This window comes from Diabrotica virgifera, chromosome 4 (genome assembly GCF_917563875.1).
Source record: "Diabrotica virgifera virgifera chromosome 4, PGI_DIABVI_V3a".
Taxonomy (NCBI): Eukaryota; Metazoa; Arthropoda; class Insecta; order Coleoptera; family Chrysomelidae; genus Diabrotica; species Diabrotica virgifera.
In genome coordinates this window covers 66861529-66879375 of record NC_065446.1, presented here as the reverse complement: position 1 = coordinate 66879375, position 17847 = coordinate 66861529, and the positions used below count along the sequence as shown (strand labels likewise).

Here is a 17847-nt window from a genome sequence, read left to right as displayed (position 1 = left end):
TACACACTACACATGACACTAATACTCATGTTGTGACTGGCTGAATGACATAAAGTCCATGCCATAAATAAAATTAAAAAAAAAAACTTCATTTTTTTATTAATTGTCATTTTTGACATTTTTGACCTGGGGTCATTTCCCCCCCCCCCCCCTTGGTCATCCGTGTAACAAAAAAAGGTTGGTCATCGGAAGGTTAATAGACAACCCCTGATCATAATTTAGTAGGGTGTGCAGTACCTACACTTTCTGCCACGTATGAAAAGGATACGTCGAATAATTTTAAAATACTGATCAAAAATAGTTTTTAAAATTTTTAAATAAAACACCCTGTAACTCAGTAAGGAGCCACATTTTATTTAAGAGCACACAGTAGCGATCAACAGGTAGCAACAAACGCGGTCCAAGATTGCGAAAGTTCTGCGAACTTTCAAAAGTGAGGCAACAATGCGTAGGTAATTCGACACTGACAGTGACGTTTATACTATCAAAAACAATAATTTTTATACACATAGGCGGGAAATGTTGCCAAGTCAGTGACGTTCGATTTCTTGTTATAAAAAAAAGAATGTGTGTGTACTTTGTACGCACGTAAGAAGTTATACTTCTATTATATGATTATAAACGAAATTAATATACTTTTTATTTATATTTTATTTAAATATTAAATTAATTTATACTTACTACTTCTCAAACATTTTTATTAAAACAGTGCCAAAAATTAAAATAATAAAAAAATAAAACACACACAAACACATTAAAAATGCCACAAATGATTCCTGAACATTAATTGTCGGAAAAATTTTTAACTAAATACATATTTTCTGAAAATAAAATTATATAATAAATATACTTACAATCATAAAATGTATAAAAAAAATAAAAAAATAAAAGTTTCTATTGGGATTCGAACCAACTTACCACGCGGCTGGTATTTGCGTTGTATTGGGATTCACTCGCATTAAAAATTCGCCACAGAGACAGCTTGTCATTATGTGCGAAGATCGTCTAACTAAACAGATTAACCTTTTGACATTTTTAACTTGTGTAAATCAAATTATTTTGATTTTGAATTGAAATGATTTAGAATTGAAAAAATACAACAAAACATAGAGTAAGAAAACAATATATTAGGTGAATATTGATAGAAATTTTGATGGTAATCAAATTATGTAAATAAAAGTATTACATACTACTTATGTATTTTGGTAGGTTCAAGGTAGGTATCGGAGCTCGTATAACGACTAATAAATTTCGCAATCACTTGCGTCGTGCAAAGTGGCTATGTTCAAATATCATAACAAAATTTGATCAACTATTTATAAAACACTTACCAGTGAAAGATTCTTTAGCTTTGAATAAGCGAGATCTGCGGCACTCATAGATACTAGTCACAGTTTGATGAGCTTTCACATTGGCATGCAACAGTCATCTCTTCTATGTAAATAAGTCCAAAAATATAATATGAAAACTATTTAAAAAGGCAGTATAACCATTAACTAACTTTTTGTTTGTTGTTTCTCTTCCTACAAATTTTAAAACGCAACAAGCATACATTATAACCAAACCACAGTCCCACAGCTGTGCCACAGCTGCCATATTGGATAATTTTTGTCATGTCATTTGAACATCCAATCAGAACAAAGTTATAATGCGCATGCGCCCGGTCGCTAGGTTTTACCATATAAAATTTCACCGTCATTACGCCCGTAAAGAAGTATAACTTCAAAAATCGATTTTTAGTAGTTCCAATGTGACACAACATCTAGGCACGGGATAAAAAAAGTTTATTTGAAGAAAGTGTATTTTTTGTCTTTCTTAATGGCGGTACAGGCTCCTTTTTTCAATATTTTATTTAGTTATAGAGTAATTTCCACATACTATAACATATTTCTGAAATTGGGCTCTGTACCGCCTATTTTTTATTATATGTATTACGAATATGTGTACCAAATTAGAGCCGCAGTCTTGGAACGCGTTTGTTGCTACCTGTTGATCGCTACTGTTTGCTCTTAAGTGATTTGGGTTAAATCTTAATATTTTAAGGTCTAGAATCTACAACTCATATATTGGATATTCTTAATAAAACACCCTGTTAATGAGATGAACTGATTAACAATAATAATAATCATTCTAGATATTAAGGGCATCGGCGCAAAATGTAGCCTGTCAAAATGTTGAATGTGTTTTAAATGTATTCATTTTTTTCGAATCCTGAGAAAACTAATAAATATTTTTGAAAAATTTAAACGCAGAATGAAAGATTGCATTATTACCGAGGGCCGAAAGTCTCTTAGAATAACCAAAAAGTTTCTTTTGAATGAGATATTTGAAATTAAAAGTCACACTAAATTTTTTCTTTTTTTTTTCACCCCTGTAACTTATTAAAATAAATAGAAGTATTCAGGTACTTTCGGCACTGGGCAATAACGTAATCTTTCATTCTGCGTTTAAATTATTCAAAAATACTTAATAGTTTTCTCAGAATTCGAAAAAAATAAATACATTTAAAACACATTGAAACTTTTGACAGGGGACATTTTGCGCCTATACCTTAAACCCTTTACCACACTCGTTATGTAATACACATCGCATTTTTCTCATTAACAAATCTTTTTTGTTGTAGGTCATCTAATTGGATATAATGGTTCGCTATGTATTAAACGTATTTTTGTTTAGACTACTACTACCAGTAATCATCACATTATGTAAGTACGACCTTAATTTACTGTTTACAAATTTACGATTTTTAAAATATGTAATTTTTGTACCTGTCAAGTTGATTCATTAAGAGTAATTGTAAATTGTTTAACAGATGGAATATTCATAGAATGATGTCAGGTATCGAGGTTTTTTTATTTCTTTTCCTGTAGTTCGCCAATATTCGAATTCAAAATTGAAACAATTTTCATATTTCAATATTTTGAACATTGTGTATTTCTTTTTCTTTTACCATATTTAGTAAGCTTTTGTTTGTATTTTTTATTGTCTTTTATTTGTTATTTTTTTGAATTTATTAATATCGCAATGAAATTCTTAAAGCGGCTGTTTTTTTCTCTTTTTATCGTCTGCTTCCTTTAGGACTATAGCTGAATTTTTCTATTTTTGGTTCGGTACATAAAATTTTTGTATTCACAAGGTATTTTATAAATGAAATTCTTCGTTCTTTTCTGTTCATTGTTAGGTTTGATTTTAATAAAATCAAAGACCACTGTTCTTGTCCTTTTATATCATTCCTTTGCGTGAAGAGTTGCGTAATTACTAGACGTCATATTTTAATTCCAAAATGTCCTTTTCAAAGCATTTATATACAGTGCTAGTCAAAAGTCCTTTCCCCCCATCGTATCTTTTGAACGGTTATACTTCTTATAATAGTGAAATTTGGAGAAAGGAAATAAACGGACGTAAGAATAACTTTTCTTCGTCAAATTAAAAATAAAAGAGTTATAAATGAAAATGTTGTTGGTATCCATAATTTGAGAAAAATCTTCAAATATTTTTTTCCATTAGAAGGATGTAATTGCACATATCAGACCATAATTTTTTATTCCAAACAACATTTCATATAGTCGGTTCGCTAAACTGTGACACAGCTGGCTAGTGATTTTAGTCAGTAATTTTACCAATTTGGCAAAAAAAAAATAATTACTAAATAGTTAATAATTACTAAATAATTAGTAATCTTGCCAATTTTGGCAAAATTGGCAAAAAACAAAAAATTACCTACTAAAATCACTAGCCAGTTGTGTCTGAGTTTAGCGAACCGACTATAATAACAATTTTCATTTCATAACAAATGGAACAGTCCATTAAAGGGGAGGCCGTATACTCGTATGAACCTTTTTAAAATTGTTAATAAATTATTGCTTTCAAAATATACTCAAATTGTATTTTTGACCGTCGTATTTACTTTATTTAAAATTTAGTTAGACATTCACGAAGTGTCAAACTCATATAATGTAAATAACCTATGCTTTGCTTAACAAATGCAGAAAAAAAACTAGCCTACTTACTAGCAACGATTTCAGCTGACGTTTAGTGTGTCGGAAGAAAATAAAAGGATTGTGACGTCACATTTTAGACTTTGAGGTCGATTATCTCGAAGACAGTTAGAGATATCGAAATGCCGTTTTCAGATTTGAATTCAGAAGACAAAACTACATAAGAATCCATCGAGAAATCTGCTGTAAGTATTGCAGGAGCGGCAACGCAATAACACACAGACTTTGCGAATTTATAAACGAAAAGTATTCGTTGAAAATTCAAACGTCAGCCTATGGTTACTTGTCAAAAAGTTGACGTTGACGTAAAACAACTAAGAGAACTGAAAAACGTCAATTTTTTTGACAATTCACCATAGACGGACGTTTGGATCTTCATTAATTAAATTCCAAACTAGAATGTTAGTATTTATTAAATTTATTCGTCAAAATCAGCTTAAACCCAAATAAAATTAGTATGATTGAATAAGTATATTAAAATTGTAGTTTCGCATTTAATTAATACGACATATTCAAACGTCCGCCTGTGGTTAGTTGTCAAAAAAGTTGACGTTGATGTCAAAACAATTAGAGAATTGAAAAACGTCAACTTTTTTGTCAAGTACCCATAGGCGGACGTTTGAATATTTATGAATTAAATGCGAAACTACAATTTTAGTATTTATTTAATTTATTCACCAAAATGAGCTTAAACTCAAATAAAATTGGTATGATTGAATGGGTATTTTCAATGCCTTTTAAACGAGGTATCACTTGCCATAAGGTCCCATTTAAAATTATCGGTCTCACACAGAGGCGTAGCTACCGCCGTATCAGCCGTATCAATTATACGGGGCCCACAACATTCAGGGGCCCCAACGCGGCATGTCGAAACAAAATTCCATTTAAAAAAAATGAACAAAATATTCTATCACTATTAATACGCTTTGAAATAGTTTATATTGTTTGGATATCGACACTTCCGTGTAATGAATTCTTTCTCTATGTAAACTATATTTATGTACAGGTACCCATCTATTTTCTGTCGCTGCCCTTCCATAACAACAGAGCTTTTTTGTTTTCAAAGCTACTTTTTATTGTCTATTCACCGTTGGGTCTGTGTGAGATATTGTGTAATGTATAATGATAAATTGCAATATTTGTAATCGCTTTGCCTTTGAATATTTGAAACACTGTATTGTTTGCGTATATTTTCATGTAATCTGTTTTTTATCTATAAATTGTTGTGTTTAGGGTATATCTTGCCGGTCGCTCGCCGTTAAAAATGTCGATTCATCCTTAGCTTGAAAAAACTGAATCTGTTTTCAAACAATGAGTCTCAACAATTCAAATCTATTTTTCGACTTTGGTTTATTAGAGTTTATCATTTTTATCTATATTAGGGTGTTATACGCAGAACTTACTAGTTTCTGAGGTTGTATTATGCAATTTGCAATTTATTTAAATTTTGCAATACAGGGTGCTTCAATTGGAAATATTTTAACTGTAGATACCTGGGCTCAAAATATTACGGTTTAACTCTTGGAGCTCTTGGAAGAAGGCGTCTTGTAATTAGTTTTTTTTAAATACCTCCAGAACGCTTCTATTTAGAGAAACGAAAACTGGTACGCCTATTGCCGGCACTGGTACTGGTACACCATATTCTTATCTTCCAGAGCTAAATCGACTCCATAAATACCGAATTTCTAGTACCAGTCATAGACGTCCGTTTTGGGTGGGGCAACGGTTATTTTATCGTATAACTTTTTTGTCTTTAACTTTTAAGCCTTTATGAAACTGGATTATTAAATTGTGAGGTATTCTAGTAATAAAAGTTACTCTTGCTTACCTGGTCGACAAATAACTCTTATAGGTGTCGAGAAGAACTACTGTTTACGCTATGTGCCTCTGTTTGTAAAGTTTTATTAACTGTTAGTTTTTATTGTTAATTTAGTTTTGTTTCAGACGGTTTCAGTTAAAACACATATTAAAGAGTAAAACCACCTACTGTCTTTGTTTCTACAGATATCAGGGAGATTCAAAAAACAAAATGTTCACAAAACATAAGACTACAATAAAATTCCGATGTATACTCACATTTTTGTACCTCGTCTCCCGTGTCTCAAACTTAACATAAGAAAAACGTTTTGTTTCTTCCACCAAGTATAAGTACAAAAACGAAGTTTGAGTTAACCTTTGTACAACTGCTTAAATATTAAAGAAAAATCTAAAATAATAATAAAAAAAGCGATATCCGTTAATCTGTTTACGAAAAAATCAACTTTGAAAATGAGCATAATTTTCTATATCCCTAACTTATGCCTGGCAGTGTATTTATACAAGCGCTTTTGTTTCTTTTGTTAAACTTTTTTTAGCACTATGCCAAATCGGTTGTGAAAGAGGGCCCCGCGACAAAGTTTGATATGGGGCCAATGTGGGGCTAGCTACACCACTGAGTCTCACAGTGGCGCTGTAACGTCATCTGTCACTATTACGTCACCTATTATGACTAGTTGAGAAGAATACGTCCGTTTACTCGGACGTTTATTTTCTCCTTCAAAATTTCACTATTACATATAAGTGTAACCGTTCAAAAGATACAAGGGGGGACCGGTCTTTTGACTAGCACTGTATATACAGGATGCTTCACGCAGAGCGTAGATTTGACTTATCTCTGAAAATAATCGGATTTAAAATCTGAAATTTGCACTTCTACACATTGTAACTAAACTACAGGTCCAAAATCTCGCTATCACTTTTAATCAATCCGGAAGTCCCTATCAACTTTATTTTTCATGGAATAAAATGTCCTATATATTATTATTGTGTTGTTAGATTTTGCATAAAATTTTGGACAGATTTTTTATAATGTACCTACCATGCATCAAATATTTGGACATTTAAGTTATTCATCTTTTCACGAAGATTTTGTCAGATACAGGAATTGAACATTTATAATTCATCTATTATTCAGAAACAAAAGTCTTGAAAATTTGTTTTTACACACAGAGTAAGAAATATGTCTTAGTAGTTGATAAATTATATAATTTATCGAATAAATTATAAATTATAAATTTGGTTCATAATTAAATTTAGAATTCACATGGTACGCCATTTTGTAATATTTCATTTACTGAACGTCTATAATATAAATTCATATTTTCGTTAAATTTATTTATAAAAATATTCTAGAGAATATTTTTCTGGTTACTGGTCCTGTATCTTCAATTTATATTAATCAACAACGATAATATCTTTAAGGCAACAGCTTTTAAATTGAATGATTCAATGAAATCATAGTCATTATCCCAATAAAAAATTTACTCAACTCATTTATTACTGCCTCTGCTTCTTAATCTCATGTATATTTTTTTGTGGGGGGGGGGGGGTCATGCAGATGTTATTATTTTTATATGCTAATCCTACTGCTAATTAAAAAAAACATTGAACTTGGTCCATTATTAACGGAGATATGGTAAACCACTAATTCACTATTTTTCAGTTAACAAGTTTTCATTTAAGGTCGATAAAAAATCATAATTTTTTCAAAATATTCTATAATTCTTACTAAATGTATAAATGACATTGTTAAGTGTATAGTTCATAGATGTACTCACGCAGTTTTAAATATATTTTAATATGTATTGGTAAATAAAATAATTATGAATTTTTAAATTTGGAAAAGTTATCTCGTCAAAAAAAGGTCCTATTACAGTACAGGTACAGGTTCTTATGACCAACAGTGATGCCAAATTTGATCATAAACAGGTTTTAAGCAGACATACTTTTTTCTATTCGCGGTGTGCAAGTACTTGGAAAGGGAAACGAGAAACGAACGTGCGCGAGTCGCGGAGAAATATTGCAACAATCTTAAATAATTCATATTGTCAATTGAAATTGTCAAATTGACGTATATTTCATACCTTCTGTCATTGACGCAGAAAAATTATATATTGCTCCACAATATTGATATGATATACAATTATTATATAAAGGTAAATTTAATTAATTTTAATTTGCTTGCAGTACTACATTTTAATAACTGATTTTATTTACTACATACAATTGTTTACGTTTGCTAAACATAACCTGCATCTTATTTTTTCTTCTTATTATTTTTTTGGACTGTGGTCTTGACAATTATCCAGCAACCAGGACTAATATAATTGGCCAATATAATTAAAAGTGCGAATAAAAGTACAGAGCGTAGAAATAGAGGTCGCTTTACCGAACTTGCACGGTCCCAATAGGATAACTATTAATAACTTAGGAATTAATATTATTGACATTTTGTGGCTGTCAGGGGTTCTGAAACATTTTTTTTTCGAAAAATACCTTTATTTGAACAAAATAAAAATAATTTTGTATAAAACATTTATATAATATATATTATATATAATTTAAGCGCATAAATATGTTAAACCTTAATAAATACGTAGGTACCTACATAAATAATTAAAATACATTTAAACTATATATTTTAGCTTCTTTCTATAATCCCGTCTTCCTCATTTTAACTGCCACTATCGTAGGGTGTAAACACATTAAAATGACATTAATTTCATCTTGGAAATCAGTCATTAAGAATAACAATAAACTGCTATTAGGATCCAAATTTTCCAAATAAGCAATGAGTTACTCAATACAATGTTACCAGTAATACTCTTAAGCTTATTTATTATTCTTTGTTATAATTTAATTTAGGTGAACTGACCATCAACAATTATACTTTATTTATTCTCAACTGTAGGACAATATAAAACTTTACTTAAACTTGATTGACAATCTATTTTATATTTTTCTTGACATTACTTCAGAACTGTCTATACCTGTCAATACATAAATTAACAACCATAGAACAACATCCACTTTTAATGTTGAATATATTCTAACGTTCTTAACCAAAAAGAGTTATTACGCATATCGATTATAAAAAGTCCGATGCTCTTATAGGGCATAAGGACAACGAGAAGAAGATTATAAAATTGCTGATTACTTTTCGAAAATGACTATCACTCACAAAAAAACAATGAAAAATATTGTTTTACTTGACTGTAACGGGTTAGTTTTAATTTAACATTTTTAGGGACCTACATTTTTAGGACCTTGGTAATGTCCGATTGAAAATTATTTTGAAGAAAATCGGCATCGCCGCGCTAAAAACTCTCATAAGGATTGTATTGCCGTATGTTCGTGTACTGTAAAGTCAAGGTGGGACAGACATTAGAAATTTTTTTTAATGTGAAAAATGGTCAAAAATACGAATATCGAAACAGCATTTCAATATTTTTAATTCCTGCGATGTTGTTAAAAAAACAAGTTATAAACAAATTACAACAATTTTCAAACACCATTTTGGAGGGGAGTTTAATTGAAATTTTTTCTTAATGTGTTTGTCGAAAATATACATAAAAGCCAAAAAAAATGAGACCTTATAAAGGTGTATCCTCTGTTGGCAACAACCGCGTTTTTTGCAATTGAAAAAATAGTAACATTTAATAAACAATTTAAACTATTGAATACTTTTTAACCATTTTTTTGCTTTATACTGGTAACATAAGTAACATAACTTTTTTCCTGCAAAACAAAATATTTTATAGTGCTTATTTATACAGTGGAACCTCGATAACTCGGATTAATCGGGACCGCGGCCGATCCGAGTTATCGAAAATCCAGGTTAGCCGGAGAATATGGTAAAAATTAATAAAATACGTATACTTCCAGATAAACTCTGTTAGAATTGAAATAACATGAAATATATATATATAAATATGCACAGTACCTACACATCTAAATTACTAAAAACACGCAAACACAAACGTAGATAAGCCAACGGAAGCGAACAATATACAAGACTGCACTACACACAATACAGTCACAATAGATGTTATGTTATTTAAGAACAGTGAAAACTAAAGACCATTGTTTGAAAAAGAATTTTTTTAAATAGTCTTTAAGTCTTTTTAAACAATGCTGTTTAAAATACAGAAGCTGTCCTAATTGAGCTAGAATGCTGGGAGAGGTATCATTTTGCAGCATTTTTAAATCTCTTTACAGTGATATATACATGATGTTATGATGAACAAGTTTTTCTAAAAAGAAATAGACTTTGATTAGGTTTTTTTCCCAAAAAGTACATAATTTAAAATTTTCATAATATTCCTACAAATACATAGTACTGTTGTTCATAACATACAAAAATTTTATCATGGGATGGTGATGGGTTCAACATAAAAAAAATGAATTTCACACATACAGTATGGTGCAAATGAAAGGAATAAATTCGTAATTTCACAAGCTGCCTACTTTAAGGAAAAATTCCGAAACAGGTCAATTTTTTTTATTAAATTGTAATTTTCTCGAGAATGGGCGATTTTGGAAAAAAAAGCTTGAAACAGGTCAATTTTTATTTTTAAATTACGACTTTTTGGCATATATGTCATACTAGTGACGTCATCTATCTGGGCGTGATGACGTCATCGATGATTTTTCTAAATGAGAATAGGGGTCGTGTGATAGCTCATTTGAAAGGTAATTTAATTATCTACTCAGTAGTATAAACATTAACATAATTAGTTATACAGGGTGTCAAAAAAATTTTTTTTTAATTAAATTTATTGACATAAAAAGAAGAATGTATGTAATTTATTTAATTAAAAATATATTTTACTGCTCTCAGAAATCAGAAAAAAATATTTATTTGAAAAATAATCATCGCTTTTTGCTTAAATAAAATGTTCAAACTGTCGAGAGGCAGGTGGGTGAGAGAAAAAAAAACAATATTTATTTGTTAAATAAACATTCTTTTTTCGTTTTCTGAGAGCAGTTAAATGTATTTTGAATTAAATAAATTACATACATTCTTCTTTTTATGTTAACAAATTTAATTCAAAAAAATTTTTTTGGACGCCCTGTATAAATAATTATGTTAATGATTACACTACTGAATATAGAATTGAATTACCTTTCAAATGAGCTATCACGCGACCCCTATTCTCATTTAAAAAAATCATCGATGACGTCATCACGCCCAGATGGGTGATGTCACTAGTATGATATATATGCCAAAAAGTCGTAATTTAAGAATAAAAATTGACCTGTTTCGGGATTTTTTTCCAAAATCGTCCGTTCTCGAGAAAATGAATTTATTCCAACCTTTACGTGCTCACTGTATATCATATTAGTGACGTCATCCATCTGGGCGTGATGACGTAATCGATTATTTTTTAAATGAGACTAGGGGTCGTGTTCTAACTCATTTGAAAGGTTATCCAATTCTCTATTCAGTAATATAAACATTAATATAATTATTTATACAGGGTGGCAAAACAAGTTTTTTTAAATTAAATTCATTGACAAAAAAAAGTGTATGAAATTTATTTAATTTAAAATAGATTTTACTGTTGCCAGAAAACAGAAAAAATATTTATTTCACAAATAAACATTGCTTTTCGCTTAAATGCAATATACAAGCTAACTCCCGCCGAACATCTGCTTTTTGAAAGTTTGAACATTTAATTTAAGCGAAAAGCAATGTTTATTTGTGAAATAAACATTTTTTTCCGATTTATGACAGCAGTGAAATGTATTTTGAATTAAATAAATTACATACATACGTTTCTCTTTTTTGTCAATTAATTTAATTAAAAAAAACTTTTTTTGCCACCTTGTATAAATTAATAATTATGTTAATGTTTATATTGCTGAACAGAGAATTGAACAACCTTTCAAATGAGCTAGCACACGACCTTTAGTCTCATTTAAAAAATCATCGATTACGTCATTGCGCCCAGATGGATGACGTCACTAGTATGATATATATGCCAAAAAAATTACAATTTTTCCTTAAAGTCGCCAGTTTGCGAAATTACGAATTTATTCCTTTCATTTTCACCATACTGTATGTGTGAAATTAATTTTTTTATGTTGAACCCATCACCATCCCATGATAAATTTTTTATATATTATTAACAACAGTACTATTCTTTTTCTCATAGGCATCTTTCAGTGCGTCACAGTTTTTCGATTTCTTTCTAACGCATTAAATTGTATGTGACAGAAAAAAGGCACGCTCGTGATTACAGACATTTATAACATGTATTCTAGTTGACGATAGATGGCGCTATAATCGAAAAAAATTATTTACGAATTATATAATACATCTACGAATATAATTTGTACAATTTATAAGACTATACAAATCAAAGAAAATACCATTTTATAAATGCAATAAACACAATTAATTGGTTTTTATGCCAAATTACAAATAAAATGTGACAGCTGTCAGATTTAACTAAAATGTCATGTTAGAATAAATGTTATAAATGTGTATTATCACGGACTTACACTTTTTTCTATCATTTGTGAGGCACTGAAAAATGCCCAGGAAAAGGACTTTATGTATTTGTAGGAATATTATAATAGTTATTAAGGTACCAAGGGTATTTATTATTATAAGGATAATAACGCTTGAGGTATATACATTGACCGAAAGCGTTATTATTATAATACCCGTGGTGCCTTCAACATTTAATGGCCGACTAAATTATTCTTTATATGCAAAACATTTGAATGAATTTTGAATTAATTAGTTTTCAAATACATAAGTACATTTACCAGAAATGGTCGTAACGTAATTGTGGTAACCATAGTTTTACTTAGAGTTTTATTTGTCAACTTGACAGTATTTAACTCGTTATTTAAATTTAATAGGCTCTAGGGCGTTATTTTTCAATAACACGCCCTTAAGCGTTATATCGTACTTAATAGTCATTAATAATGTCACAGCATAATAAACGAAACCAGCAAGGACACTCCCTGATGCCGCCTTTGAAGTTGAAAAGTACAGGGTCGCCATTTTTCGCGTAGTACATCTCAGTGGTGATGTGATGTGTTGGTTCATCAGTGTTGCCGATGTCAGCAACTTTATTACCCGTAAGAGATTCTTTTTGAATAATTTCTGGAATTTATGAAAAAGATTAACAATACAATCGCCATTCATCGTGAATATTTTGTTTTATGTCCCAATTATTGACATAACTCCCACAGGCATACGTATAAAATTATGTTAAAAATATGAATGTCATAAAAGTTGAGTAAATCTGATAATTATGTACAAATCGGCAACACTGTCGATTTTCTACATTGTCTGGTACTACTCACAAAATGGCCGACGATCTGCGCAGTAATAGTGCGCGAACTTTTCCCGCCTACTAGTGTGTCACTGCTGTTGCGTTTTCTATGCTGTGATAATGTCATATTTGTCAAATAATAGACCAGTCGGACATTAAAATTTTAAATTATGCACATTTTGGAAAAAAACTTAAAAATCTATTTTTTGTTGTTTGAGAAAAACTTGTTTATCATAACATCATGTTGTATATATCACTGTAAAGAGCTTTAAAAATGCTGCAAAATGACACATCTCTGTTGCTGACCACCAGCATTCTAGCTCAATTAGGACAGCTTCTACAACCATTCCAAAGAAGTATGGTCGCGGTGTTTTTGATTTTTTTGGAAAACTTTACATATCCATATTTCGGCTTGAGATATAAGTTTAAAATTTTGTATTCTTGTTTCCCTTATTAGCCACTATGAGTATTCCAAATTATAACCAAATCTGAAGGGGGCGGAAATTAGGTGTGTTGAGTTGATATGGAATGACCCTTGGTCTAAAAAACTGAAATACCACAAAGAAACAGTTTCAGAACACCAGCTTCTAATTATTGGGGCTAGTTGACCTTTTTAATTCAGTAATAAACATAAATTGTTTATTTAATATACTTTAATTAGGTACATCATTTTTATTTCAAATGACTTCATAATTTATTCACCCAATGTCGAATAAATAATAAAGATAAAGACACTGACACTTGGGTTAGCTGTAGATAAGTCAGCTTATGAACTGTTTGTAGGATTAACACATTTTTGCAGTTTTGTGACTTTATTACCCAAAAAATTTTCACATAATAAAATTCCGTTACCGAATATGTTATATTTAGCACAAATGAGTCAATATATTATTAAGTGGGATATATCGCTTTGTAAACATTTTCTAGATCAGTCATGTAAACATAAGTAATCAGTCGCTGTTTGTAATAAAAATTGTATTTCTACATTTCAAATTACATACTTGAATATGCTACTGATAACGGAAAAGAAGTTGAATCATCGGCTAAAATAAACATTTTGCTGTTTACTGCTTTGTACTATTTTACAGAAGGTTCATTTCCTATATTTCAAGGTAATGGAAGTAATATAAATACATTAAAAAAATTAAAATGTAGCGTGTATTTTGTTCACTAATTATTGTTATTATTACCTGGAAAGTTCACATCAATCCAACGTACGTGTATTAGACAATCTTTATTTTTATTAATTACACAAAATTATAAAACACACAGAAAATAACTTTTTTTATAGTAATTGCCATGAACACAAATTCATTTGAAACGCGTTATTAATTTCTTTAGCAGGTGTTTTTAGCGATTTTTTAACTGTCTATTAACAACTCAGTGTAAAACTTACAAGGATCATTCGTAATATAAGGTTCCCTATGTCGATGTTGCTGAGAAATAATACGACATGCTGGAAGATATCTGGCAATACTGCCTTACACATCAACTCTCCCTCTCTCTCCTCAGCCACATTCGCCTCGTTACATTGCTCAGTGTCGGGCTAGCAGCCTTTGAAGATGGAGGTCACTATCGCTGTTACCGACAATGTGGAATTCATGAGGTGATACGTCGTTTAAATGCAAAATGCATTTCACCTATTTAACATTCATCATCAGTTAATCGAAAAAAGTGCATATTCTGTTCAACATGTGTGCTACGAAAGAAAATTCACGATGAAGATGGGAGCTAAATGTTGAACAGTTTTACCCATACAATGCAGCGAGGTGAAAGTGGAGTGAGTCGTGGAGAATGTGAGTCAGCCTCCCCCCCCCCCACTACTTAAAAATAGGGATATTGAATCGATCTTTGCGGCAGAATTACGAGCTATTTATGAGCTTTGGAAGTGATATAGTTTCGATTTCACTCCCCAAACAACCCTTTAATTGATTCAACTTATGAGAAAAATTAAAATATATCGTATCGTGGATATAATTCGTATAACGTATACACTCGTAAGAGTAAACTCTTAAATCACGCACAATTCGATTATTGAGCTACAACCCCTTCGCAAAAAAACCACCTTATCTTCCCGGATTAAAGGAGAATTGTACTTAAAATGAATTAAACTAATTATTTGGCGACTACATATTGTTTAAGGGGATGGATACGTATTTTCGGCTGCAATGCTATTCAAATGGGGATTCATTTTTTTCGAATCCTGAGAAAACTAATAAGTATTTTTGAAAAATTTAAACGCAGAATGAAATTGTCATACAACGCACTCAGTCGAATAGAATATTGTCAGCATATTGTCAGTCAGACAGTGACAATTTTAAATATTTGACATGAATCGGGAATATTTTGAGTTGTGTTGATTAAATAATATTGATATATAATGTATTTGATAAATAATTGATTTAAGACGTGAACTTTATAACTTTAGAAATACCTATCAAATGAGTTTCAGAAAGAGTTGATAACATCCAAAATCCTTCAAAAATTTTTCCAAGAAAACCTATTGTTTTTTTTAAGAATAACTCCGTTTCACCCCCGAGATGGGGTGGTATCCACCCCAGGGTAAAAGCACAAGGTGGCACCATGTCACTTTTGTTTCTTGAGGTATCCTCTAACAACTCACCATTTTTCGTCAAAATCGAAAAGGTTCACCGAAATCGAAGGTAATAGTTAATTTTTACTTTCATTGACAATGAACTATACAAAATAAATTGTAATTCAATTATATAAATGCGCCTATTTGCGAGGTCATTAAATATTAAACGATATGTAGTCACCAAATAATTAGTTTAATTCATTTTAAGTACAATTCTCTCTTAATCCAGGAAGATGAGATGGTTTTCTTGCGAAGGGGTTGTAGCTCAATAATCGAATTGCGCGTGATTTAAGAGTTTACTCTTAGAGTGTATACGTTATACGAATTATATCCACGATACGATATATTTTAATTTTTCTCATAAGTTGAATCAATTAAAGGGTTGTTTGGGGAGTGAAGGGGATGAGCTCAAAAATCGAAACTATATCACTTCGAAAGCTCATAAATAGCTCTAGTATAGTATAGTTGATCCAAAAGATGGCATAACCCAGACATCCAAAGTGAAAGTTATCCTTCAACACCAAATTGTTCTATATGGTCCACACAATGTCCAGAAAAAAGTCACACCATTTTGAGCGTCGGGTTTGGGGGGGAGAGGGGGGAGAAATCGGTAAATTCGTAGTTTTTAAGTTTTTCGCCAATATTTCTAAAACTATGCGGTTTAGCATGAACAACCCTCTATACAAAATTGTTCTACATTAAATTTGAAATAAAAAAGGCCCTATACATCATCTTTCAAAAATGAATGGTTCCAAAGTTACGGAGGTATTATAGTATAACTGGTCCAAAAAAAGGCCTAACTCAAACATCCAAAGTAAAAGTTTTCCTCCAACACCAAAATGTTCTATATGGTCCACATATTGTTGAGTAAAAAGTTACACCATTTTGAGCGTCCGGTTTGGGAGGGAGCTGGGAGAGAAGCCGGTAAATTAGTAGTTTTTTTACGTTTTCCGTCAATATTTCTAAAACTATGCTTTAGCGTAAACAATGTTATATACAAAAATGTTCTACATTAAATTTAAAACAAAAAATATTCTATACATAATTGTTATAAAATCAACGGTTCCAGAGTTACGGAGGGTGAAAAGTCGAGGTTTTCCTCGATAATTTATGAATATTTATGATATAACTGTACCAAAAACCCAGACATCCAAAGTGAAAGTTATCCTCCAACACCAAATTGTTCTATATGGTCCACATAATGTTCAGAAAAAAGTCACACCATTTTGAGCGTCGGGTTTGGGGGGGAGAGGGGGGAGAAATCGGAAATATGAAAAGTATCGAAAACCTCCACTTTTCACCCCCCATAACTCTGGAACCGTTGATTTTATAACAATTATGTATAGAATCTTTTTTGTTTTAAATTTTATGTAGAACATTTTTCTATAGAACATTTCTTACGCTAAAGCATAGTTTTAGAAATATTGACGAAAAACGTAAAAAAACTACTAATTTACCGACTTTTCCCCCAGCTCCCTCCCAAACCGGACGCTCAAAATGGTGTAACTTTTTACTGAACAATATGTGGACCATATAGAACAATTTGATGTTGAAGGAAAACTTTTACTTTGGATGTCTGGGTTAGGCCTTTTTTTGGACCAATTATACTATACTACCTCCGTAACTTTAAAACCGTTCATTTTAGAAGGGTTATGCATAGGGCCTTTTTTTATTTAAAATTAAATGTAGAACAATTTTGTGTAGAGGGTTGTTCATGCTAAACCGCTTAGTTTTAGAAATATTGAAGAAAAACCTAAAAAACTACGAATTTGCAGATTTCTCCCCCCTCTCCACCCCAAACCCGACGCTCAAAATGGTGTGACTTTTTTATGAACATTATGTGGACCATATAGAACAATTTGGTCTTGGAGGATAACTTTCACTTTGGATGTCTGGGTTTGGGTCTAACTATACCATACTACTCGTAATTCTGCCGCAAAGATCGAATCAATATCCCTATTTTTAAGTAGTGGGGGGGGGGGGGGGGGAGGCTGACTCACATTCTCCACGACTCACTCCACTTTCACCTCGCTGCATTGTATGGGTAAAACTGTTCAACATTTAGCTCCCATCTTCATCGTGAATTTTCTTTCGTAGCACACATGTTGAACAGAATATGCACTTTTTTAAGAGTTTATTCTTA

At 31.1% G+C, this 17847-nt stretch overlaps 1 protein-coding gene across 17 annotated transcripts in view; it reads left to right on the top strand.

Annotated features, from left to right (window-relative positions):
* The window catches only part of LOC114324805 (piezo-type mechanosensitive ion channel component), a 369243-nt gene that overhangs the window by 21051 nt on the left and 330345 nt on the right, over nucleotides 1–17847 (top strand). For all 17 annotated transcript variants that reach the window (XM_028272670.2, XM_028272668.2, XM_028272666.2 and 14 more), the window contains exon 2: nucleotides 2624–2705. In XM_028272670.2, the coding sequence (XP_028128471.1) occupies nucleotides 2642–2705 (64 nt within the window). In that variant the 5' untranslated portion in view covers nucleotides 2624–2641. The remainder of the gene's footprint in view (nucleotides 1–2623; nucleotides 2706–17847) is intronic.